General features: G+C 28.8%; 3 protein-coding genes across 8 annotated transcripts in view; 1 reads left to right on the top strand and 2 right to left on the bottom strand.

Annotated features, from left to right (window-relative positions):
* The window catches only part of LOC132918643 (protein NDRG3), a 52666-nt gene that overhangs the window by 7857 nt on the left and 18292 nt on the right, over positions 1–26517 (top strand). For 5 of the 6 annotated variants that reach the window (XR_009660526.1, XR_009660528.1, XR_009660527.1 and 2 more), the window contains exons 2-8: positions 3955–4177; positions 5790–5834; positions 6577–6776; positions 8415–8535; positions 22419–22560; positions 22661–22807; positions 24054–24344. Coding sequence is in view for 3 of the 6 variants with exons in the window: in XM_060980031.1 (XP_060836014.1) it covers positions 3978–4177; positions 5790–5834; positions 6577–6776; positions 8415–8535; positions 22419–22560; positions 22661–22807; positions 24054–24344 (1146 nt within the window). In the remaining 3 variants the exon portion in view is untranslated. The remainder of the gene's footprint in view (positions 1–3954; positions 4178–5789; positions 5835–6576; positions 6777–8414; positions 8536–22418; positions 22561–22660; positions 22808–24053; positions 24345–26517) is intronic. The other variant, XM_060980033.1, reaches the window with a different exon arrangement.
* Positions 9668–11903, bottom strand: LOC132932353 (uncharacterized). The gene is made up of 4 exons (XM_060998678.1): positions 11778–11903; positions 11231–11529; positions 10691–11134; positions 9668–10176 (listed from the first exon to the last, which is right to left on the bottom strand). Exons 1-4 carry the CDS (start codon positions 11872–11874, stop codon positions 9727–9729), a joined length of 1290 nt encoding a protein of 429 aa, XP_060854661.1. The 5' UTR covers positions 11875–11903; the 3' UTR covers positions 9668–9726.
* LOC132916961 (uncharacterized) lies at positions 17128–19875 on the bottom strand. The gene is made up of 4 exons (XM_060977437.1): positions 19806–19875; positions 19387–19688; positions 18380–18630; positions 17128–17820 (listed from the first exon to the last, which is right to left on the bottom strand). Exons 1-4 carry the CDS (start codon positions 19864–19866, stop codon positions 17229–17231), a joined length of 1206 nt encoding a protein of 401 aa, XP_060833420.1. The 5' UTR covers positions 19867–19875; the 3' UTR covers positions 17128–17228.

Genomic DNA, 26517 nt, shown 5'->3' with positions numbered 1-26517 from the left:
AAAAGAAATCATATCATATCTATGTATATAATGCATTCACTTATATTTAATATTACATACTTTTAATTCTTTATAGTATAAATCACGTTTGAAGAAATTAATAGACAATTAAATTTACAATGTTAGCTAAATCTTTAGGTAGTTAAGTATAATTTTTAAACATTTTTTTATAATTTCTAAATGCATGTATAAAATATATAGTATAATTATTGATTGCGAAAACATTATTCTACTCTAATAATTATAGTATTTTAAATATTTATTTTTCCGGGATTTTTTGGAGTAATAAATATACAAACGTGAACGAATTGTCCAATTTATGATATTTTGCCAAATAATTTATGTATGCATATAGAAATGTTTGTCATACAAAAACTATTCGAAAATTCGATAAATTAATTAGAAACTCTTTTCGTTTAAACAATTAACATAATACAAAAAACAATTTATTATAAGCATATCATAAATTATTAATTGATGTACTTCAACAAATAGTCACAGTTTGTGTGTGGCTTTAAATTTTAGCTACAATTGTTTTATTAAAATTCAGTTTATTGTTGATAACAATTCTCTAGGACGAATTATTATTGTATCAAGGAGTTGAATAAAACATTTCGAACAATATGCGTATGACGAACCAAAAGCTAATCGAGTATTTTTAAATAAACCCACGATACAGTATATATATTTTTGAAATTGTTTTGGCTGTAATGTCATGGTACAAAATAACAAACATAAAAACATTGCATACGAATTAACAAAAAAAAATCTTTATTTATGTTATGTTCATATAGATAATTCAAAAACAAATGTTTATATATAGATAATGGGCACTCTGTAAATTTTTTATTTTTGCGTGTGTTATGAGTCGTGCGTCCTTGACCGAGTAAATTAGGTTTTTTCCGACACAACTAGGTTTTTTAAATTATTTATTTGACTTTTTAACTCTGCCGTTTGCAATATTTTTATGTGTGAATAATATTAATAACACGAAGAGAATAACTTTCTGAATTTGAAACACGAATTTATTTATTTTAGTGTTTCCATTATTATGATCATCCCAATTGCGAATAATAAAACCATCGGGTAACTAGGTACATCCTAAATGTCACTGCACAACATAATATTATTGATAACATATAAATTTAACAAATAAATGTTCTCATTGCACTATATACGAGGCGATATAAATACGATTATTATTATAAAACACAATTTAACCTTCGATGTAGAGTGTAGACAGTATTTTATAATATACACACGATATGCGATGTGACGTTTGACTTCAACGTTGATTGCTGTAATTACAGAGGAGGGTTTAAAGACAGTGAACGAATTTCACGTCACGGGGTATATAATCATATACAACGTCAAACTGGACTCGATATGAATGACACTTCATAGTCGGAGGTCGAACTGAACTCATATACACATAAAAAACATAATATATTATACTAGGTTGCTCGTCGTCCTCGGGTGGTTAATATTACAATAATAAATATAGTCAGTTGCTATCGGTTCAAATTATTCTGTTATATTATAGAAGTAATTTACAAGGGAAATATTTTCCAACGTGACATTATCGTTTTCTTTGTCAAAATATTCCTCTTTTTTTTTTTAAATACATGTTTTCAAAATTTTCGATTTTTTTCTATAACGCATTACTATAGTCTATAACTATATTTTTGCAAGAAATAAAATCAAAATTTGCATGTTACTGATTTTATTAGGTATTTACATCTTAAATGAGAAAAATCATGATTATTGATAAATGATTTCATACTCTAAAGCAGAATATTATTTTTCAAAAAATATAGTTGTGGTTGTTATTTAGAGTTGTAGTTTTTTATGAGTTCATAATAGTAAAAAATAAACAATAAGAGTTAGTAAAAATACTTTGCCGAACTCTTATTATATTATGATCTAAATTATTGTAAAACTAAATATATTATTATCATATTATAATATAACATTATTGGTTCTGTATGTGTATTGTTTGCTCGTGTATGAAATTGATTTTTAAAAAATATTGTTCTCCAACACGCCATGACATTAAAAATGTTTATGGTTAACATAATATTTTAAAAATATAAAATACTTACAAAAAATTCACTACAGTAATAAATAGGTTTTATCGCTATTAAAAATGATTGCGCTTTAATGAGTGCAAGTGTTACAATGTGTATATAAAAATGTTCCAAGATAAACCAAATGTCGAAAAAAAAAAATAATAAAATCACGAACCCTATAACGTTATAAAGTACGTGATATTATTATAAGCATGATATATCACGATAATATGACATTATTTATGCCGTAATCACGAAACTGTCGTCGTTTCGCGGTGATCAACGCCATCAGCAGGTGGCATTTACGCGTCTCGAGAAAAATACCCGTTATTGTGCAGTGGGCGTGTGGGACGGAAGCGTTTCCGGTCCCGTCCCATCCCGTCGTCCTGGTATCGCGCTCCAGTCGACTACACACAGGCCTTCCGATAAACGCGCTATGTTTATATACGCATCGTATCCGGTTTGGGATGTACCTGTACGATGACGACGTATACAAACGAGCGTACAGAGATATTATTATCGTCGTCGTAGTCGTCTATACTCGTGTACAACAGTGGTTGGTGACTGGTGTCATAGGTACCTATTATTATTGTCTCGTTGAAGCGCGTACGATTTATCGGACAAATACACACGCACGCAAACGGTCGACTGTGCGGGCAGAAAGTTAAAAATAATAAAACACAATTTGTGGCGACGTGCGCAGTATCTATACACCGCGTGCATACGAAAAATATTATATCGTTAATGGGATTAAATATAATCATCACTGAGCAGCGTACTCGTATCGCATATAATCGTGTGCGACGCTGCACACCCGTCCGCGTGTGGTGTTTCGGCTCGCGCGTTACATTATTATTATCATTACCAGTATATCCCTCCGGCAGTTAACGCGTCTATTAGTAGGTACTTAGCAGTTAGCAGACGTCGTGGCGTGCGTACACATTATTACTATTATTATTATTATTATTATTATTATTATTTTACACCGCATTTGTACGTCATATTTTTTCATCATCATTTTTTTTTTTACATCACTAATGTACCAACATCATGTACCGCTGTATTGATACATTTAACATGTATAACGGTATTTAAGTATAATATAATACAATGAGATATGAGGTGATATTTCTTAACTCGAGTCAATTCGTCACGTGTTTAAAAAAAAAAATATAAGCGTAATTCGAAGGACTTTCAAAAACCACGTTTTTATATAAAAATACGGCTTATGTATTTCACCTATACGGTGATGCGCCGTTTTCAAATTGGCAGCCATTGAATATTATTAAGTTTTGTATTCTTGTGCTTCTAAAAACGTTGCAGGCCATCATCGTTTTACATTTCACTATGGCCCGTGATATCAGATCAATTAAAAATAATATGTAGTATTATTATTTATTGTAATGATAAGGATAATAATTAATAACTTTATTAATATTAATAATTTCGGACAAATATTCAAATTTTTTGTAGAATATAAAATCAAAAGGCCTTCGTTTTAATAAAAATCAAAACCCACAGAATTGATTTTACAACAAATTTTTCTTTTATTATTCGATTTTTATCATAGAAATGTTCAATTTCACTTAATTCTACCTTTAACTAAACAACAAATATGCCTCCTTAATATATTTTATATTATACATACCTTCAATACTATGCAAAGCATATTTAGAATATTCTATATAGGTATATGTAGGCAATGTATTATTATTATATATCATCATCATCATATTATTATTATTATTATTATTATTATTATTAATATTATACCATTATTATTGTGTTATTATTATTACTATACATATTTTACATATTATTATTATTATTATTATACGTTGACGGCTTTTGCACGTACTCGCACGTACATACATTTTGTTTGCAGCTTTTGGCCCCGCATGCCGCAACATGTCCTACCGCTCGCTGGCCGCCGATCGCGTGTACAAAGCGACTACGGACGACCTGCAGCCGGAGCGGAAGAACTCTGTCGGTACTGTTTTTAAAAAGGCTTTCGGCACGCTAAGCTCCAGCCCCCGGCGCAGGCTGTCCGAACCGCTTATGTCCGGCGTGCCCGTAATCGGCACCGGAAACATCAACACGCCGCTCAGGTATATTACACGCGCGTATATAAAATATACAGGTACTACAATATAGGTACACCTATGTGACTATATTTTTCTTAAACATCATCGTGTGCACGCGTCGAGGTCGAATAGAATCCAACACGACAGTATTTATTATGTAATATGTAAATAATCTTTAACACCGCATACACACCGGTATCCGTTTACAGCACCAATAATTTTTAGAATTTTTTTTCCTCCACATTTTACATGCTTTCGAAAAAAATATTGTGTTCGATCGAATTATAATAATTACAAGAAAATTACGTTTATATAATATACCTAAAGTACCGTGTTGTAATACGTGATTGCAAATACTTAGCGTTTTTACGGCATTTAAGGACCACCTCGATATTATTATTCAAACGATATTATGGTTGAATAAATAAAACAGTGTTTGAAAATAATAAACTCAAATAAATATAACTGATAATTTACGTCACAGTAGAAATGTCTTAAAATAAGTTCTATCGTAGAATATTACTTGCTTATACTTAGACAAAGACTTAACCTCAAACATACTTGAAGAGTTTAAAAACCAGGTTTTCAATACATTCGTAATTTGAACATAGAAATAGGCTAAGTATAATTGAATTCACGTTGCCGTCCGTCACTATTTCCACTTATTGACTGTAAATGAGTCATAAAGTCGTGGTAAATTATTATTGAAGTTAAAATTAAATACAGTTCCTCCACTATTTCTACAGTCGTTGTAAAAATTACGTACACAATTATTGTTCATGACGTGTACAAGCATAGCCGATCGTCAGTTTTGTTTTTTAAAAGCTTCGGTTACGGACCGAGTAAGCGGATCTCGGGCACTATGAAAAAGGTTAAAACAACCTTCTCTGTATAATACTCGTAAAAACTTTTTTATTCACATTACACCGACACATAAACAGGGAGAGCCACCTTGATTTCTCATTTCCGAAGTCAATAGTGGGTATGTACAAACAACTAGAAAACACTAAAGACTTATATGTATGATGGTACGATTATTATTATAAATTATGTATGATGGGTAAATAGGTAAATTCAAACTCGATCGATTAAAAGTATTGAAAAGGAGACGGACAAACAAAAAAAATATCCGAAAACTTTTGCCTTCCATTCACATTGATTTTTTTGAAAAAACAAATAGTCGATCCTCGAAAATAAGTTACTGATACATTTATTTTATATACTAACTATGCTCCCCAGATTGTCGTCTATATACCACTTTCATGGTGTATTCATATTTATATTGCGGAAGGATGGGATGTTCAGTTTGTTGTAGTTTTGCTAAATATTTTATCATACAATTAAATATTATACTATAGTAGTTATTAATCGATTTATTTTTAAAATTAAAATTTTTCGGTGATTATTATATAATTAATAATTATAATAGAGAAATCAATTTTATTTAAAAATGGGTTTATATTTTACACAAAATAATAAACTATGATGATGTATACGTATGCATACATACGCACACACATCACATATACATTCGTCAAGACGCGCGATGGTGAGGGGGCATTGATATAATATATAATATAATGATATGATATGTTTTAACGTGTGTTTCTCATTTGTCATGGTTTTCGTTTTACAGAAAAATGCCCACCTCTGCCATATCCGAGGAAGCGTCGCTGCTCAGGTGAGTGCGCCCGCGACCGTTGTTTGATTTATTTTTATAAACGTAGTAATGGATGTCTTCTTATGACGTGTTAAACGGTGACGCCGATTACCGAGTTTGGGCTTTTTTTCGATTGATAATTACCTTCTGTGTAGAGATTAAGTTAGATTAGGTTCTCCTAACCGAAATAATTATATTTACAATTTACACGGCACCAGCCCGTTAACATCGTTTTTTTTATATATATATATATATATATATTGTATACTGTGTGTCCACAACAGTTCAAGAAGGTCACTCGTATCGCCCACTTTGGCCAGACTCGGCGCCACTACGGCTACATTGAATATAATTTGTTACATCCCGTTTGTGAAATTACCTAGTTCACGAAATGGACAATTTTTTTTTACCATTTCATGACTCTAGAGTACCTTGGAAAGTTCGTGTGTACTTTGTTGATCCTACGATAATAGCGAATAATATATTTCAACTTATAATTACATATTATTTTTTTTTTCTAATGTAATATTATTTTTATTATCTGCCATTATTTATATACTACATATTTTTACATTTTCACCATCATAATTAAATTAAACGTCGAGAACAAAATATGAAAAGTAAAAAGAGACCGTTGAAAATAACTTACAATTTCACGAATCGGGTGCAACATTGAGATATACCTATATACTGGCTATTATACTATGCGCATTAAAATAATATCACTACAATGACCACTGTGTGTTTTCTATGTGCGACGCAGTGGCATGCGATCGGAGACTTTGGAAGAAGTGGAACTCACCGGCGTCCGTCCGTCGCTACCCGCCGTCCGAACGTTTACCAGGGGCAACACCGGTGTGGAAGAGGTGTACGTGGACACCGACAATGGGCCGGTGTGCGTGGCCGTGCAAGGCGATCGGTCCAGGCCACCAATACTCACTTACCACGACTTAGGACTGAACTGTAAGCGAGCCAAGGATTTGGAACAAATTAAAAGCCTCAAAAAAGTCTGAACCGATATGAGTTTATGAGTTTGGTTGGGTGTAATGTCCGATTAGGTTTCGATTCGATAAAATAACGATAACAATAATTATAGTCTCTGAAATATCGAGAACAACGAATTTATACTTTGGTCATTTCTCATGTGCCAAGTGTGCCATTTATATTTAACGAAACATTTAAACAATGTCGATAATTTATTATGCGTGTAACATTATAATGTTAATTATATGACGTATTGAACATTGACTTTATACTTTATAGAACAAGACATATAGTATGTATAGTGAGTGTCTACATATTTTTAATTCATATTTACACTTTAAACGCATATAATTTTGTGCAGTTGTTTTGTCAAGTCTTTGAAAAGCTTATCAGGTCTTAATTTTTATTTTAACTAACGAACACTTATAATAAACATTTATACTGTCATTGAAATTCTAGTAGGTATCTATCTGCTGCGACTATTATGTCCTCGTCTGTGGCTTCGCTGTTCGAAGAAATTCGAAACCACCCCTCTTATGTTCATGGGGATACGTTATGACAATATGACTCATAACGTTGTATTTCTCTTCCGATGAGTAAAACTCTTTTATTGTTATTAAATTGGTATGAAGACGGGGGCGGGGATGCTAGTTTTGACGAAACGTTTATTATTTTCTACACTACAACGTAAATTAGTTATCTAGTTACCCACATATTTATTTTATTACGCGTTTTCAAAAGTTTCTCTCTTCCCGAGTCAAATTCCAGAATTAAATATTAATATATTATAGATATTATTATATTGAACATGATAATATTATAATAATATACTTATACATGTATATACATTATACATTAGAAATTATACACATTTATAATTTTATTTTACAATTATACCCATGTATTATACGATAACTATAATCAGTGGCGGCGCCAGATATTTTTTAAGGAGGAGGGGAAGGGCGATACCGGGTGTAATTTATTTCTGGCGGGTCATTTATGTATGGCTACTCGATCACCCATTCATTTATTTATTCCATATTTTCAGGAAAGTATTGCTAAAAATGTTTTGAGTATAATATTATACTATATATGTTTATATATTTATATAATTATATGTTTTATTCGAAATAAGTAATCAAAAAATATACCTAGTTTATTATTATCACAAATGTACTTCAGTAAAACTTCAAATTTTCTCCGTTTTATTTTATTTATAAATAGCAATACATACATTTTTAATTTATAATCTATGATATTTTAGAAGGTGTGCCGTTAGTATTAACTTTATAAAGCATATTTACTTCTTAATGTGCAAAAAAAGTACCTATATTTAATTTTTATATAGCAGCCAAACTTAAAATAAATAACTTATCTAAGTCTAAAATTCTTTGAAGTAATTAATGCTATTTTATATATTAATAATGATTTACAATTTCTTTATTTACTTACATATTTTTAACATTAAATTATGGGGGGGGGGTCAACAGAGGAGCAAAATCAAATGTTGGGGGGAGGGCACTTGCTCATTCTAGCTTCCGTGTAGCGTCGCCCCTCACTATAATAGAAAGATAATATTTTCATTTGGATGTTTTCTAATGACTATTTGTTTTGCAGACGTCACGAGTTTTCAGACATTCTTCAATTATACTGAAATGCGCACCCTCATGTCAAATTTCTGCGTATACCACGTGAATGCACCCGGACAGGAAGAAGGAGCAGCACCGTTATCGGATGAGTAAGTTTCATATATTCCTATTGGCGAAATGTTATAAAATGCATGCGTTTGTGGATATAAGGAAGTTCTTATGAGTTTGAAATGCATTATTCAACATTCATTATGATAAGTGACCATAATAGGCATACTGCGATATAAGTGTATATAAATATACATTTGCTTTGGCTATAATAATATGGTGTTGTTTTAGTACATAACTAAGTGATCTACCCACGTTGAGCGTATATCGTGACAATACACTAACGAAAAATAATATTTATTTAATGGTTTATTAACGAATTGAGTTACTGAATAAGATTTTTAATTTTTGCATACAATTATTGATATTATGTAGACTAAGATGATCGTTTTTATAGTTATTACAATCCTTATAATATACTAACTATTTCATAACATTACATTTAATTCAATTCAGTCCAATGTTATTGATTTTTTTTTTTGCGTTACTTTCATTAAATTATGATTCTTTAAAAATATCTGTGGAAATAAAATGAAATAATTTATTTAAATTATAACATTTGTTATACCTAGAATATATTTTATATCATTCAAAGGAAAATGTTAACCGATGATGAATAACACGTTGAATTGTTTTTCATAATATATGTTCAAAGTCATATTTTTTTAGTTTAGATTTATTATCAATTAAAAATACATTCTCCCGCTCACCATCTAACATATAGGTATGTTAAATCATCATATCTACTTTATGCGTGAGTGCCGCATAACAACGCAACCAGTATATTATTAATATGTAAATATTTGATTGGCTAGATCGCTCTTAAATCAACACACAAAATATGATGTGTACCTATGCATGCTAATAAATTAATTTGAATACATTTTTAGGTTGTGAAATTAACTATAAATTGTTAAAGCGTGGTGATTTTATGGAAAATAAGCGTAAAATAAGACTTATATAGATTATTATCTACTATAGTTAACTACAGTACTAACTACTTCATAGTTAATTATTTATTATTGTAAATATTGAACATTTGTCGAAAACCATTTTGTACTTGATATAACTTAATAATACTCGAAAACGAGCTTAAACCAAATAACCGTGAGCATTTACAATATAATATTCAAAAATAATTTCAATTTGGTTATATTTTTCTAATATTTGATTTTTATTTATTGATTTGTGTATTACATTATAATATATTATTGATTTAATATAACATTACGTTAGTTTTTATATTTCAAACCAATAAGGGCGAATTGGTTATTCAATACCATCTCAGATTGTTCGTCGATGAATTTTTGAATGCTGTTTTCCAAGACTTTGGGGATACGTTCATGAGCGAAATTCCTGATAGTTTCGCAGTTGTTGTCGTTATTCAACAACACTGTGACTCCATTGAGGGTGGTCTTTGAGAACTTCTTCACAATGTGTCCTTGTCCGATGGGTTTGGCGACGACAATCATAGTTTGCATGTTGTCAACGGCAAACGAAGCTTTGCCATTGTACACGTTTCCGGTGTTGTATTCCAAAGCCCATTCGCTGTTTCCTCTCAGGTCGAATGATGTGAAACAGAAGAGCATTTCGGTTTGATCATCGTTAACGGTGTAGTTGACCATCTTTTGGATTTTGTTAGTGCCGCTTAAGTCGTTAAACATAGTATTGTAAATCTTGGCCTGTAATGATTATATTAGATCATCAGAGATTGACAGATAGTGAATATTATTTATAATGAACAATAGGAGTGGAGACTACACAAGAAAACTGAAGTACAAGCTCTAGGGCCGACGGTGCATAGGGCCCGAAAGCCTAGAGTTTTACATTTTTAATAGCACCTAGGTACCTAGTTTTAATTATTTTGTAAAATGATTAAATATAGGATTCTTTAGATTCTTAAAACGTTTATTTTTTCAATTATAGTGCCTGATAAATGATATTATTTCAATAAGTAATATTTTATAAATATTATTTTTTTTCGGAATAAACTACATACTTATAAAAATGGTTGTAAAAATATATTAAATATTATTAAAATATTCAATGTCTGTTAGAATAATGGTAGTACCAAAAAATCTGTCTGCGAATTGTAATTTTTTTAACACGGCACTAGAGATTATGTCAATAACGAATATCGTATATGATCATGTTTTATTCGCCACTCTTATTTAACAGTGATTAGTATTATCTTACTTGTATTCCGGGAGCAATGTAAGCGTTGTTTTTCGGAACAACCATGGTTCTTGTCGGGAACAATACAGTCGATCTCAGCTCTTGTGCGATACGCATTGCAACTAGTGGTGCGAAACTGACGGCCATTTCTTCGGTGAGACGGCGTTTGATTATCTTGTTGAGGTAGTTGTAGTAATAGGTGTACGGCTTTTCAAATTGATCGTTTCTGCTCTTCAACTCGTTTAATACTTCCATGTTGGTGAAAGCGGACTCGTGGTGTCCGAATGTCAGCGAATTGGAGTCGATTTCTGGACGAGTTTCCATGAACTCGTTCAGTAGAAACTTAGCTTTGAATTCGATTTTTCTCAGTGTGATGTAGAACTGTCCGGACTCGATTTTTTTAAAGTTGGCGACATCGTAATCACCGAAGATATCGGCTTTCTCCAAATTAGCGGTGACCGAAAACTAGAAAATATATACCACACTGTTTAACCGATTCTCTAGCTTTGGACACATTACGTAGTTTATATAGTATTTATTTAAATTATTTATATATTTTACCACGTTATCGGCGATTTGGTCCACGTTGACTTCACTCAAGATTGTATTTCCCAAACCTTGAATTTTGGCGTTTCTGTATTCGATTTCACCGTTGCTCAAGAACTCGGTTGCATCGACCAAGCTCATCGGGTCTGCGAATTTAAGATTCTTTTTGGCTTGTTCAACGTATAACTGATACTTTTGACTTGCTTTCAGAATAATTCTAATTTTTTGGGCAACATTTTTGGACTCGTTGTTGTTATTATTTCGGTTACCATAATGAAAATCTTCCAAAGTTTTCAGATCTTCGTATTTGATTTCTATAAATTAAACATTTCATGAAATCAAATGGTTAAGAGCACCTATATACATTATTATGTAAAAAAAAGTATATTGTATAGCAAAATGATTTTTTAAAACAAAACGAAATTAGAACACAATGTTATACAATTTTGATTTATAATTAATGCTGCAAGTTATAAATATGTATAAATTTGAAACTAAAAATAAAAAACGTATTAATTAAATAAAAATTAAACAAAACTGTTTAAACATGTGTATAAAATACCTTGGTAGTTACCAGTGTGGTTACTGCAATACAAACAAGTAGCGTTGATTGCTGCTACTGTAGCAGCGAACACGAACAGGGAAACTAAGACCTTCATTTTGCTGTCGGAATTGCCACTGAACTGCCTGTAAAAGTCTCCGTCCGTACGTATTTAACCGTTTTAAAATGTTGATTAAGTGATTTGAAGCAATTGGATTTTTTGTCTACATGGCGACTGGTTGTCTATATTAATATAGAATTGTATATTATGACCTTTAAGAAATATGTACACCAGAAAATGCATACAAATTATTCATATTTAATATTTTCCGTGAATTGTAATAAATGCAAATGTATTTATATATAATATAATAATATTGATGCATTTTAGAAAAATATGAGATAAGTTTTAGATTTACTTCATTATAGATTATAATTGTGTATTAAAAATATAATATTGCTTATTCAATAGAATAGATTATATAGTATGTACAATTAACTTGAGATGATAACATTTATAGATTATGGATTCTACAAATTTATAATAATAAACAATATACCTGGGGGATACTTTATTAAAAGTTCTTAATCTACGATAAAATTAATTTAAAGACTATATACAGTTCAATAAATAATCTAAGACAAGTTCAAATCTATAATAAATATTTTTTGAATAATTAAAGATGATTTTGTTATAAAAACGGGGATGTCGTAAGTGTATTGATTTTTTACATTTTTTTTTTTTTTGCTAGATTATTTACGATTAGGGATGCAAATTAGATCATTTTAAAAATATCTCTTCAATATAAAAAATTATATACAATTCCCAATCGATAGGTAAAAGTAGTCACTGTCAATTGTAATAAAAAGGAAAATTAAAATGTATGTTAAATTTTAAAATAACTACAATAGTGTTTTTAAATTTAAATATGGTTTAATAATTGTAAAAATTGTATGATTTGTAGTATAAAATATCTATAGGAATAATGTAAATTGAATATTATTTATTATTGTTGATATGTTTATGAGTAACCACGGACATTTTGTCGTGTGGAAACATTTCAGGTTAATTACTTCGTTTCTTTAATATTTATTTTTCAACGAATTTTCCCTATTACGCCTTTAATGTAGTTCACTTTAATGTTTTATACGCTGCTAAATGTTAATGATGTAATAATTCCAATTAGTATATTCTACTAATACAATCTTATAAATGTAGACTTGTAGTTTTTTCAATGTGTGTAATTACATCTACAATGTGTTTATACATTTCAGTAATAACTTACCACTAAACAAGGGCAGTTTTATATAACCAATTACTATTATAGTATTATTATTATTGGTTTATTTATTTATAATTTAACTCCAATTATTTTTCTCATTTACCGATTATTAACTATATAAGACACTATTACACTTTATTTGTAGGTAAATATTACGTAAGTGACAATTTAAGTCACTTATAATTTAATAGTTTTAGGAATGTTTTAATGAAAATATGAAATATTTTATTAATCCGATAAGGTATCATTAACAATCATCAAAATTAATATTCGCATCGATATAAATATTGTTATCGCTAAATACAACATGCCTGTGAGGTATATTATTAATAAAAGTCATTAGGTCATTTCAGGTAACGTTGTAACTTGTTTTTAAACTATATTTATTTTTTATGTACAACACGTGCCGGTAAAGGTAATTATTAATTATATATAGGGACCTAGAGACAAAATAATGATTAATAGTACAGTTTTCTGTTTTTTTTCTTCAGATTTTATAGATTAATTTTAATTGGCTAAAACGTATTTACTAAAAAAAAAAACAAAAACTAAATATTATAAATAACGAAGAACAAAACAAATTCCAAACTGCTATATAATAAAAAACGAATTAATCTATTTAAACAATTTAATAGTTAATAAATATAGAAAAACATTATTACAATGTACATACATATCGAATTATTTAAATTTTATTTTTTCTTCGTTTTTTTCTTGAATGTAATAATATATATATATATATATGATGCTAATGGCTCTTTAGTAGTCGAAGCAGAAATTTTATATTTTTAAGACCAACATAATAATAAAATAAAATAAATTGATAGTTAAAAATAACAATATTTTAAATTGTGGTTATTCATATAACAAAGATTTTGAAGTATTATAATGAGTAAGATACAAAACAAAATAATATCATAATATACTATCGTCTATCACATAATTTCATCTCCGATTAAATCGGATTTAAAATAAATGTATTTTTATTTTTAAATAATTTGTAGTTGATTAACTGTATTGACTAATTTATTCTATTCTACAATTTAGAATAATTAATTAACAACAATAAGAAATAATCTTTAAAATAAATATCAATGTAAAGCGTTCACGTATATTATATTAAATTCTAAAAAAAAATTTAAAAACGAAATTAAGGCAATCCTACAAAATGCAATACAAAAATAAAATAAAAAGAACGCATTTGCTTTATGGCTCGTTCTTTTGTGAGTAGCATTAACATTTCATTTTAGGATATTTTCCTCCGTACATTTGTTTTTACTAAATTGGTTTATTTAATTAATATAAACTAGCTGATAATAGTATGTATGTGTGTGTGTGTGTGTGTGTGTGTGTGCATTACATTTAATATATTATCCGACTTAAAAGATTTAAATTTTCTTAATTTTTAATAAATTATTCGTGGGTTATCTACTTTATTATTGTCCTAAAATAAACATGTAATGCATTATCTTAAATTAAGGCCAAGTGGTCAGAGAATTAATCAATGCAAGTAACACGGATTAAATATTCATTTAAAATAAATCATGTTTGTCATCACTTATAAAAAAATAACATATTTTTAAATTTAATTTAAAAAAAAAAAATTATTACTCGTTATTTACTCGGTTATTTTATAACGAAAAATACAACCAATTGTTGTCTTATATTTGTTAAAATGTTTAATTATTAATTTTTTTTTTTTATTTAATAGGAGAATTAACACGGTGCAGGAAATTGTGTATCATTATTTAATTAGTTTTATTTTAAATAATAAAACATTTAAAATATATTTAAATATGTATCAATATTATTGAATAATTTAATTTGTAAAAAAAATATTTGTTTAATTTCATAAATAATTTTTAAAATGTAGGTATTCTGGTGTTAATTTAAAATGCAAACAATTAATTTATTGATTTTAATTGGAAAACATTTTGAGTATTTTTAACGATTTAAACGTATTTTATTAGTTTCGATATGTAACTGAAAAATATTAAATATAATTTCTGAAATTTGAAATTTAATTGAAAAGTAACAATTTTAAATGATTTGATAAATTTTAAATTGTAAATTAGATTTTATCAAAAAAAATAAAAACAATAATATTTTAAAATCTCTTTACTTTTTAGTATTTACTAACTTACCATATAATATTATCTAATGAATACTTTCTATTATATGATTATAATCATTAGAATCTATCATTGTATTTAATTGTTTTTCTGTGATTAACACAGATAAACTTCTGATATAAACTATCTGCTACTGATAACTTATATCAGTAGCATTTATAAAATATAATTATTTACCAAAATTAACTTTAGAGAATTTTTTTATTACTATAATCATTATAATATAAAACTTTTATCAATGCGTTTTAAAATACAACTTTCAATAGTACCATGATTTAACAATCACCATTAGGAGGTACTTATATGCGAGTAGTGCATCGTAATAAATAGTACATAGTGAATAGCTATTTAAATTTACACTCGTTCGAAATAATTCGTAGAATGTATACGATTGATGTTTTTTTTTTTTTTTTTTATTAAAATAGTAAATACAATTCTTGGTGTAGCAATATATATGAAAAAAAATAAGAAGAGGGAAACAATGACCTTTTGTAGATAAAACTGCAAGCTGTGTGTAAACCGTTGAAATATATCACTCTATATCAATCTATTTTAACGGGAAAAAAAAGGAGGCGAGGCACGTAGTCAACACATCTACTTCAGTCCATCACAATGACGCTTTTGTTAACGATTTAAGGCATCGAACTGTAATAAAAAAAAATAATAATAAAGTGACTTTTGATGATATTATATAAAAGTACAAAACCTATATTTCGGATTCGAATAAAATGATGACATTTTACGATAAAATAAAAATTAGTTAAATTTAAAACGAAAAAAAATATTATAATAATAGACATGATAATAATTATCAAATGTATTTGATTTTATCTTTATCATGGAATATTCTATTTTAGTTATATTACTATAAAATAATAAATACAACAATTGGTTATTTAACAATGAGAGATTTATACTATGAAAATTGCTAACATTTAAACAAACTAGATATTAATTACAAAAAACAAACGTTTCAACGAAATAAAGTTCTGCTTAATATCAACATTCTCAATGTTATGTCATACTATTATGATTTATCATTGATTTCTAGAATATAGAAACAATATAATAGTATTTATTTTAGTGTAGCTTTTTAGCTTATGTAGAGGTTAGCAAACTATTCGAGCGATGACAACATTTTTTTCACTATGCCCCTATTTTTTCTTTCTGTACTTTTCAATAATATTTTGCAGTGGTGACTATTTCAATAGAGGTCTTATACTTGGATAAATTAGCATTCTGATAAATTGTTTGTGTATTAAATTTCTAATGTATTGGTTTGTGATTTGATTTATAATTAATAAACAATATAATATAACAATTTTTAAATTGAAAATTAAATTTTCTATTGAACAAATTATTTTAGGTATCAATACAATTTAGACTAAGTACACTAAATACCGTATTATTTTTAATACTGATAAATATCATAGTTTATTTTTTTAGATCTAGAAGAATGTTTAAACTATTGAAATCAATACGTACTATATGTATGAATAAACATTTTTGTTTTAAATAAACTACTTATTTAAAAAAAAAATAGTAAATACTAAATATTTTCTACTTACAATTAAATACATGCAATGGCTACTTGCGCATTTAATGTTATATTGAAAAAGTTAAACAATTGGTATTGCTTTACTACGGACACTTTTTAATCATTCCATTTATATTCATATTTACATATTTTTTAAATTTATACAATGCATACTATAATAATCCATACTTGATGCCGATGAACCAAAATAATCTAATGCAAAGCGTTATTGCTTTCTTCGGTTTCAACGACATTTACATATTGTTTATACATTTGTGCATACTAAACAATATTATTATGTCGTTGAAAAGAATATTATAGGAACTCTAATCGTGTACGATTTAGACTCGTCTGATTTTGTGAAAACGTACAATTATTATACATGAATTGACTACAATACATCGTTTTATTATCGATTATCGTCTTTATTTTTAATACACTATAACAATTATAAAATGTTGCTGGTTTATTTTCTATTGAACAAAATATATAGTCGACCCTAGGGTCCGTTCGTAATTAATTACATCATGGATTGGTGGACGTTACGGTCGATGGCACTCTCGAGGGTGCGCTTGAAGTAAACGTTGAAGTGGGGCACCAATTGTTTTTGAACGTCAGACCAGTTGACCGCGGAATCGGAGTCGATCGACGGGAACTGAATTTGGGGCCTCGTGACGTGGACAGCGGTGCGAACTTTGTTTTCGACGAAGTCCAAGTCGCAAACCACCTTGACGGCGTCGGTCTTGTACGTGGCTCTATGGTTGTAACTCTTGCCATTGGGGGATGTCACGACGCTGTCGAATTCTCCGGTCAAGTCCAACAGGCGGAGTTCGAGTTTGGCGGAGTAGCTCTCGTTGGTCTTGTTCACCTGCACGAACGGAATCTTAGCCAAGTTGTTTTTGGAGTTGTCGAAATCGAGGTTTTTCAACTCGAAACGGAAACCATCGGCCAGATCGCCGGTGATCGGTGACACAGTTTCGCTGGCGATCTTGTTGCTGCGGTACACCATGTAGGGTTTGACGATCCGCCTGATTTGCAGGGCGACGTCGTTGTACATGTTGTTGGCTTCGGCGGTTGCTACGTATTGAGCTATGGTGTTTTTGACGAAATAACTAAATGGAAAAAAGAGAAATTATTTCGGCCTTAAAACTTGGTTTCGGGTGTTGTTTGATAACATTTTATGCACAGGACTTGGATATCAGGGCTTACCGGTGTTTATCCAACTCGAAAAATTTCATATTTTTTTCTTTTGCCTATAGTGTTATTCTAATTTTATATCATATCGGAACGATCTTTGACCAAGTTTTTTTGAAAACTATTAACAAATTAGTTTATATTTTGGACTAAATAATTTTTGTCTTTGTCCTAGTCCGTTTCATCTTTTAAATAACATTTTATTTTATTAAAGGTATTTAATTAAAATTAAAAATGTAAACACATTTTTGATTGTTATTAACGATCATTTATAATATTATGTTTGACGTTTAATAATGCCTGTTGAAATGTTATTTTGTTTATTGCACGATATTTAAATTTTAAATGTGATGTGGGAATAAGAATTCATTACTTTTTATAATGTTAATTTAAATTTAAAAAATAAATAAAAAATTTACTCCTTCGATTTCATTTGAATCTTCGTTAATTTTTATTTACATTGACCGAATTACTCACTCAAATTGAGGTTTGTCGTCTTGGAAAACTTCCGGCAACGAGGTGTGGTTGACGATGAACTTAACGAACTTGAAGGAGTCAACGTTCGACATTAACGGGTAGACGTTTGAGTTTTTTGTGAGCAAAGATTCACCCATGTATTTAGGTTCGATAATGTCTAAATGGAATACTCCACTGTGTCTGGCCACGGTGTTCATGTGATGAAACACTCCGTTGACCGCGAGTTTTTTCCAGCCGTTAGCGACGTGGATCTGTGAAAAGGAAATCAAATTATATAATTTCCCTGTGGACATAACACGAGGAAATCACAGGGCTCAGCGTGACTAGATTCGTTTTACCGATTGTGCATTGATGTTTAAAAGTCACTCAATAGTTAATTGAAAAGTCAACCCATATACACTGCAGGGTGATTCATTTATAAAATTCTAATTTAATACACTTTTGTAAGTCGAAATAATTTAAATATTACGTTTTAAAAAATATGTTCTTGTTATTATTTTTTTTATCTTAAAAAGGGTTGCTTAAGTTAACTTGGTTATAATGAGAACCTATATTTTTCATTCCATAGTCAAACACTAAAATAATATTTAATATTAATTATGTATAAAAATGTTTAAAAATGCATCACTTTTTTGAAAATAAAATTAATAATTTAAATTTAAAAAACATCAAAAATAAAATATTTTATACAATAATTTAAAATATAATGTTATTACTTCAGTATTAAGTCGATATGTATTTACTTTTAACAGATTAAAAATTAACATTTTTTATTTTTTTTTTCAAAACATTAAATTTAACTTTGTAAATTTGTTTGTATGCATTTAAATATATTAAAGTTATTTACGTCATAACTATTATGATTTGTGGATCTGTAGTAGGTATACACACTACATTCAATGCCAAAAAACAGAGTTGAATACAATTCTACCATTAAACAAATTTCGACTGATTCTTCAATAAATAAATCGAGTATCACTGTACATATTATACTTAAATACGCTTACCAAATCTTCTCCCCACACCATGGTGAAGTTTTGGCTGTCAAAATTTTTCAATCCGTTGACGCGAACGTTGGTCAAAAACGTGTCGGCGTTGTAACCGAAGTTTACGGTGTCTTGGACGGAAATTTCGTTAGTTCTAAAGTTGTCGGATTTTGCAACGTCATTTTTGTATTGTCTTATGACGTTCACGATGGCGTCAAAAGAGTTTGCAATGGAATCACGTACCTCCTTTTCTTGGACATATTCGTTGTTATTGTAGTTTTCATTCGATTCGAACAATTCGTTTTGACTGTTATTTTTTTTATCTGAAAAAATACCATTTTTGTTTTAACAATCATTATGAGGGAAATAAACATAATAATATAGTAATATTAACTATGAAAACAAAAATAATAATATTAATATAATAATGATATACGTACTTGGCAGCGTGGCGGCTGTGGCCAAAGCCAAACTAGCGGTCAAAACGATCACTAACTTCATTTTTCCACTTTTGCGGAACAACTGTAATGTTAATTTCAACGCCAATACCAGCTTTTATATATAATTTTTTATCACTTCTATTATTTTTAAGTTTTAATAATACCGATAATGGCTGCATGCGCTATCGATAAAGTGTTGATTTGCATTCTTTATAGGCTTTTCTCAATGTGTAAATGCATTTTTACACAATTATGCAAATGTTTTTTTATGAGTATTATATATTATATTATTAATAGATTGATACTTGTTAACAAAATATTTGCTAGCATACAAGTTTAAATACATATTCAAGGTACTCATCATAATAGAATATTATAAATGTATACCGCGTACATTAAAAATATTAATTAGATGATAATATGCTGTTGCTTCTAAATACTTAGATAGCAATTAAAAAGGTACAAAAAAATTTAATTTTTAATTTCAGAGAACTCTAATTATTATTTTATTTTATTTCATATTATTCAAGTGCTTTAGATTTAAGGATGTAAACAAAATATAATATTTATTGTTTAGCTTCTGTAGTAATTTTTGATGTTTATAAGTAAATTTAAAAAAGATCTAAGACTGAATTTTAGTTTGATATTTGTCTTCGTCATTCGCATTGGATAGTCAAATACGAGTATTTTTAATTTCTCGTGATCAAAATATGACGTACGGGTAGAAAAATTAATGTGTATACTGTATACTGTGTGTACTATAACTCATAAAACATTTTTAAACCGGATTAACCTAGCTTTATTCATAATTTTAATTTTGATACTTCAACTGTCTTAACATTATTTAAAACAAATTTAGTAAAACATTTCTAATAATGTGTAGTTCATATATCTATATATATATATATATATATATTTATATTATATACAATGTTAAAACAATATGATACCAGTTATCTTATCATTGTTTTTATTTTTTAATCAGACAAGGTTTTAATAAACATTTAAAAATGTTAAATATGTATGTATTTTCATTGAATACTGTATGATTATTAATTTGATAAGATATTTTACACTTCTACTTATTGTGCTTATTATTTTTCTGTGTATATTTATATTCAATACTATTATATTTTGAAGGCACATTATATAGATTTTCAGAATTTTATAAAAATGAGGTGTTTATGTTGAGGTATGTGTATTTTCATAGCTATCTCTCTTTCAGTAATCATGTTTTAGGATAGTGACAGTTACTAAAAAAAAAAATATAGTGCAAAATATTTTACAAAATATCGTATTTCAAATTATTCTGCGTTTATAGAGAAAAACACGAATATTAAGAAATATAAGTACAACTGGTACAAGTAAGCATTTTTTCAAATAAACCCTGATCATGTTTTATGGTAAATTGAGATCAGCTGAAAATTGCTCTTAACTTATTTAATTTGTTTCGAATTTAAATACATCTGTGCTATGCAGCTGCCTACGTTCGTTTAACTATCGTATTTCCGTTCGTTTTTTTACAATGTTTATTTTTGTTAATGATATTATAAAATTATCCATTGTTTAATATTATCATTAAAAATTCGTTTCTTTATAATTATTAATTTAATATTAATTATTTATTTTTTTTTATCTAACCAAGGAATCCAATCAATTATTGACTGCTTATATGATTAATTAATTTTATAAAGTTATTATTATCATTTTATGTGATATACATATAAACTAATTGTTTTGTATTATTAATGGGTAATTAATTGATTAATTAAGTTATATAATTATTTTTACGAGTTTATAATTAGGTTATATATAAATATATTATTAGATATTAGAACAGTTAGTAGTTTTTAAATAATATACGTAATAAATGAATAACAGTAGGCAATACGAGGTTATAGGTTATCTACTTATATTATATATTCAAAGATTAATTCTCTAATTAAAATAAATATATACCGTTCGATTTTATATTCGAATATTTAACATTATATAGTGATTATATATGATGGTAATGATTCTCAGACATCAGTAATGTATTTTCACACAGCATTATAAAATGTTTAATACAGCTATTATACTTGATGCTATTGATGGCTCAAAAGTATCTATACAATTATTGCACTATTTTTATATTGTTCAACTCAATAACTAAATGATTGTGCATAATTCGCATTTTATATAATAACGTAGATACTAACAACCCGAGATGTCAATGTTAAATGTATAATAAAAATTAAGTAGAAAACGTGTAATGGTAATGTGAATATACATTTGTGAATCTTAAAAATTAGATGCATGCAATTTAAAGTCCCAAAAATGAAATGTTTTACGCAATGTTTATCATTTAAAACTAATTGCAAATTATGGTCTCATTTTCTTTTGCAAATTGAATCATAATTTATAATTATAGTATATACTTTACTTAGTTATTTTCTATAAATGATTAACTATATATTTTTTTTAACCGTCGTCGACATTATCGAATTGTTTGTTGTTTTGTTATAAACATTATTTCGAGTGAAATATATATTAACATTTTGTATGAAATTCGACACGTGCATTTTTGGTAAAAACTAAATTAATTATTTGTTTTTGTTTTATTTTTTTCAGCTATGTTTTTCCTAGTATAGATGATTTAGCGAATCAGTTAGACCACGTTCTAAGATACTTCGGTTTGCAGTCGATCGTTGGACTTGGAGTGGGAGCTGGTGGGAATATTTTGACGCGGTTCGCTTACAGACAACCAACAAAGGTAATGTATAATAAAGCAACGCGGTGTTGTCACCATTTCGTTATCATATAATCGTAATAACGCACATTTACTAAAACATTTTACTGGTCGTGTATTCTAGGTCGAAGCCCTGTGCCTGATCAACGTGGTGTCGACGCCGGCCGGTTGGATCGAGTATGGTTATCAAAAGTTGAACAGCAGATATTTGAAATCCAAAGGCATGACACAAGGAGTGATGGACTATTTGATGTGGCACCATTTTGGAAAAGTTAGTAGAGAAATGCGAGTGCCCAAGTATAATAGCTGCAGCGACGGATTTATCGCTGGGGCCCGTTCTCTTATAATTTGTTTTGTAATTGTGGGTTATAACCTATATGCATACTATCATCATTTAAACGAATCTTGAACTACTGCTGTAGTCATATATACAAAAGTCGTCATTAATAATTCTATTTCGTTTATAATTGAGATGGGCACGGACAAACTTGGGACAGTATATACGTACGAAATATGCACATTGCGTATTAACATTCTCTCTTTCCTTCTCATCAATCGGCACCACTATACTGTATGTTATCCACTGAAACGTTTATAATATATTATTAACATTATATGGATATAGTACAATTATACGCATGTTATAGAGTCAGGTGATTTCAATAACTTCGATTTAGATATTCGGTACGACTCGTATTTTTTTCATAATTTTGGCTTATTAACTCCGAATTATTTCTACATATTTTGTTTTTTCGTTAATCGTTGAATCGTATTGTGGGAAAAAACATTAAACGTATTACCTATTATATAGTACTATTAAAGTATTATGAACAATATACGGGGTGCATAGAAAATCTTTAATCTAAAAAAATATGCAATTATTACGAATAATTATAGCAACAAATAATAAAATATTTCAAAAACATATTGGCCAGATTTTCTAAACACAATTTGTTCACTAATCGTTAGCATCGTTAGCATACATTTTTTTTAGCCACGGGGTTTGAATAATTGGTTATGGTGTTGGCTCACATAGCATTTTTAAACGAGTTAAGAAATAGAATAAATATAAAGTACATAACACCATGATCACGGTATAAAATATAGAAATAAATACCAACAAATTCTAATCGCAATTCGATATTAGGTTTAGTATTTCGAAGCTATTCAACGACACATAATCAAATAGTCCGCTGTACGCGTTACATTGTGTGACGTGCTAAAAACATCACCACATAATTAAATAAAAATAGTTGAAAATCCATTTTTCTATGCAATATATTTCGTTATAACTAATATTTAAAAAATAAATTATAGTGTAAAATATTATTAATAATCGTTAGATCATCATAATAATTAAATTACAAAGTCATTGGATAAAATAACACGTGCAATTGGACAACCAGTCCTGTTCATTTATTATAGGCTGTTTTTATGTCGTATAATATGTAAAATTTACGATATCTTATTGCTTGCTATAATGTTATCTACAACGTTTGATTCCGACGTTTTCAAAGGGAACCGAAGAGAGGAACCACGATCTGGCCAGAGTGTACCGCGAGTACTTCGAGCACAGCGTTCACCCGGGAAACCTAGCTGCGTTCATCGACTCGTACGTGAGACGGACGGACCTGGGAATCAGCAGGAGCACGCCGACGTCTGAGCAATGCCCGGCAGGACGCCGGCTCAGCATGTCCACCACGTTGCAGATGCCCATCATCAACGTGTGCGGAGCTCTGTCGCCGCACCAGGAGGACACGGTGACGCTCAACTCGAGACTGGACCCAACCAAGTCGTCGTGGATGAAGGTAAGCCACTTCTCCCGTGTTACCATCTTAGATATTATATTACACGGTATAGGTATAATTGTACGTCGTCATTCGAATCAGAGGTTCTCAAACTTTTTTTCATCTATTATTACTACTCGAGTGCATTACGGGTTAGTCGGGCGTATCACTAACGACTAAAACATCGGAACTACTCAAAACATCAATACAAATTTTATATCGATAATAATAATATATAATATATGATTGATAATTTACATTTAACTGTAATATTCAATGTTTTCAAAAGATATGAAATCTATTAGATCCGTTACAAAGATCACTAAACATATATATTTATTAATTTTTCGTACAACCAGCGCACGGCCTTATGTGTATCGCGACAGGTACGCGTTCAAAAGTTTGAGAACCGATGATTTAGACGATATCAGTCTAATTGTCACGGTTATAAGTATTATTTTTAAAAGTTAAAAATTCGTCGTCTATGAATGTGTACGGGTCATGACTATAAAAATTAACTTTAAAAATGTTTTATATAAGCATTAAAACTCTCAACTACGATATTAAATTATATGTATAGGACTACATCAAGAACAATACTAGATAAAATCTTAACAACTGATTTATGATACTCGTAATATCTTACTTGCACGTTTTAGGAGCTCGAGCTATTATTGATATGTACCTATATTGCCTATACAAAGTGCCGTGCAACCAACTATGTTAAAATTAAAACCAGGCCACTTGTCTGACACAGAAACGGGCTTCGGGTACTCATCTCACTTACATAACTTATAACAATCTTAAAATAATGAAAATAATTTTATACATTTTTTCAAACCTCTTAAAATTCATCGGATTTCTATACACACTTGAAGTATACACCATGTAGAAAATAGGTCATTTTAAATAAAAAAAAGCTCGTCTTTTTTTTCTTTTTTTTTTTATTCGATTTAATTCGCATTTTTAATTCCACATCAGTTTTATTAAATTTTCTACACGCAACGTACTATATTTAATGTGAAATTATGTTAATCTGGAGAATTTACTGAGACAATTTTGAAGTGGCGGCTTGGCATTTTTTTAAATAAATGTAAATAGAGGCCTAATGTATATATTAGGTATACTCGTATATTGCGTTATAAAAAACTATTAAAATATTTGTTCTATACATTCTGAACTACAGTTAAAAACTTTTAAAATTAATATAATATATTATAATAATATGTATGTTATTATTAGACACTGAATGTTTGACTACATTCGGATATAAATGTTTTTTTTTATTAGAATACTGCGATCAATATCATTTTTGACATAAACCAATAGTATGTTTAAATATTAGTGTAAAAGTAACCTCTACGGCCGGTTATTTTTAAGTATTAACTTCAAAAAGCCTAATTCAAAACATTTTTCCTAAACTGGGTTTGAAATTATTTTAAACGCGCTTGAATGTGTAAACTATAAATCAATACAATTTGACTGTTATAATAAATATTGTCTTCTATATTTTAAATCTATGATTCATGGGTAGGACAGAAATCAGGGAAGTTATTCGGAAAATCATGATTTTAAACAATAACCGACGGATAAACTAAATCAAAATAATAAAGCTGAATATTTTCAACAATACCTAAAAAAGTATATAATAAGCATCTCATAGTTTTTGTACCGATGCATTCAGAATATTCATTAAATGTGTATTTGAGATGCGTTTGAGAATTTTATATTGCTGTGTGTTTGTGTTGTACCTAGTGGGTATATGTATTTCGCTTAAATTTGGTCATGAAGAAAATCGTTCTAATAATAATTATATTATTGTGATTTGTGATTTGCGGATTTAATATATATATATATATATATATATATATATATATATATGTTTTTATATTATTAGTTCAATCGTATAATTTGGAATCAAAAACACATTACCGTCGACGACAACATTGGTATTTATATCTATATCAACAGTATATAATATTATATTCTCTAATATCGAGAAAATCGAGTCATTGTTCGCATCATATCGGCTGATGACGATTCCAATACGCGATTTCTAAACTCGAGATCGACTCGATAAAGGTAGTCCCGTGCCATTTCGTTTTGAAACCCATTTAAGTCTATATTTTATTTATCCAAACAACGTCCAATATTCGTGAAAGACCCATACCGATTTTAAATCTACACTATTTTT

The sequence above is a fragment of the Rhopalosiphum padi genome, chromosome 1 (genome assembly GCF_020882245.1).
Source record: "Rhopalosiphum padi isolate XX-2018 chromosome 1, ASM2088224v1, whole genome shotgun sequence".
Lineage (NCBI taxonomy): Eukaryota > Metazoa > Arthropoda > Insecta > Hemiptera > Aphididae > Rhopalosiphum > Rhopalosiphum padi.
The sequence above is the reverse complement of the archived record's forward strand: the minus strand, read 5'-3'. Positions and strand labels throughout refer to the sequence as shown.

What these genes read in the sequence shown, in the direction of transcription:
- LOC132932353 (XM_060998678.1), bottom strand. Translation starts at nt 11,874, where the DNA reads ATGAAGGTCTTAGTTTCCCTGTTCGTGTTCGCTGCTACAGTAGCAGCA. An exon ending in CCACACTGGTAACTACCAAG is followed by an intron (nt 11,530 to 11,777) that starts GTATTTTATACA and finishes TTTAATTTATAG; the next exon opens with AAATCAAATACGAAGATCTG. An exon ending in ACCAAATCGCCGATAACGTG is followed by an intron (nt 11,135 to 11,230) that starts GTAAAATATATA and finishes TATATTTTCTAG; the next exon opens with TTTTCGGTCACCGCTAATTT.
- LOC132916961 (XM_060977437.1), bottom strand. Translation starts at nt 19,866, where the DNA reads ATGAAGTTAGTGATCGTTTTGACCGCTAGTTTGGCTTTGGCCACAGCC. An exon ending in TGGTGTGGGGAGAAGATTTG is followed by an intron (nt 18,631 to 19,386) that starts GTAAGCGTATTT and finishes TCCTTTTCACAG; the next exon opens with ATCCACGTCGCTAACGGCTG. An exon ending in GACGACAAACCTCAATTTGA is followed by an intron (nt 17,821 to 18,379) that starts GTGAGTAATTCG and finishes TTTTCCATTTAG; the next exon opens with TTATTTCGTCAAAAACACCA.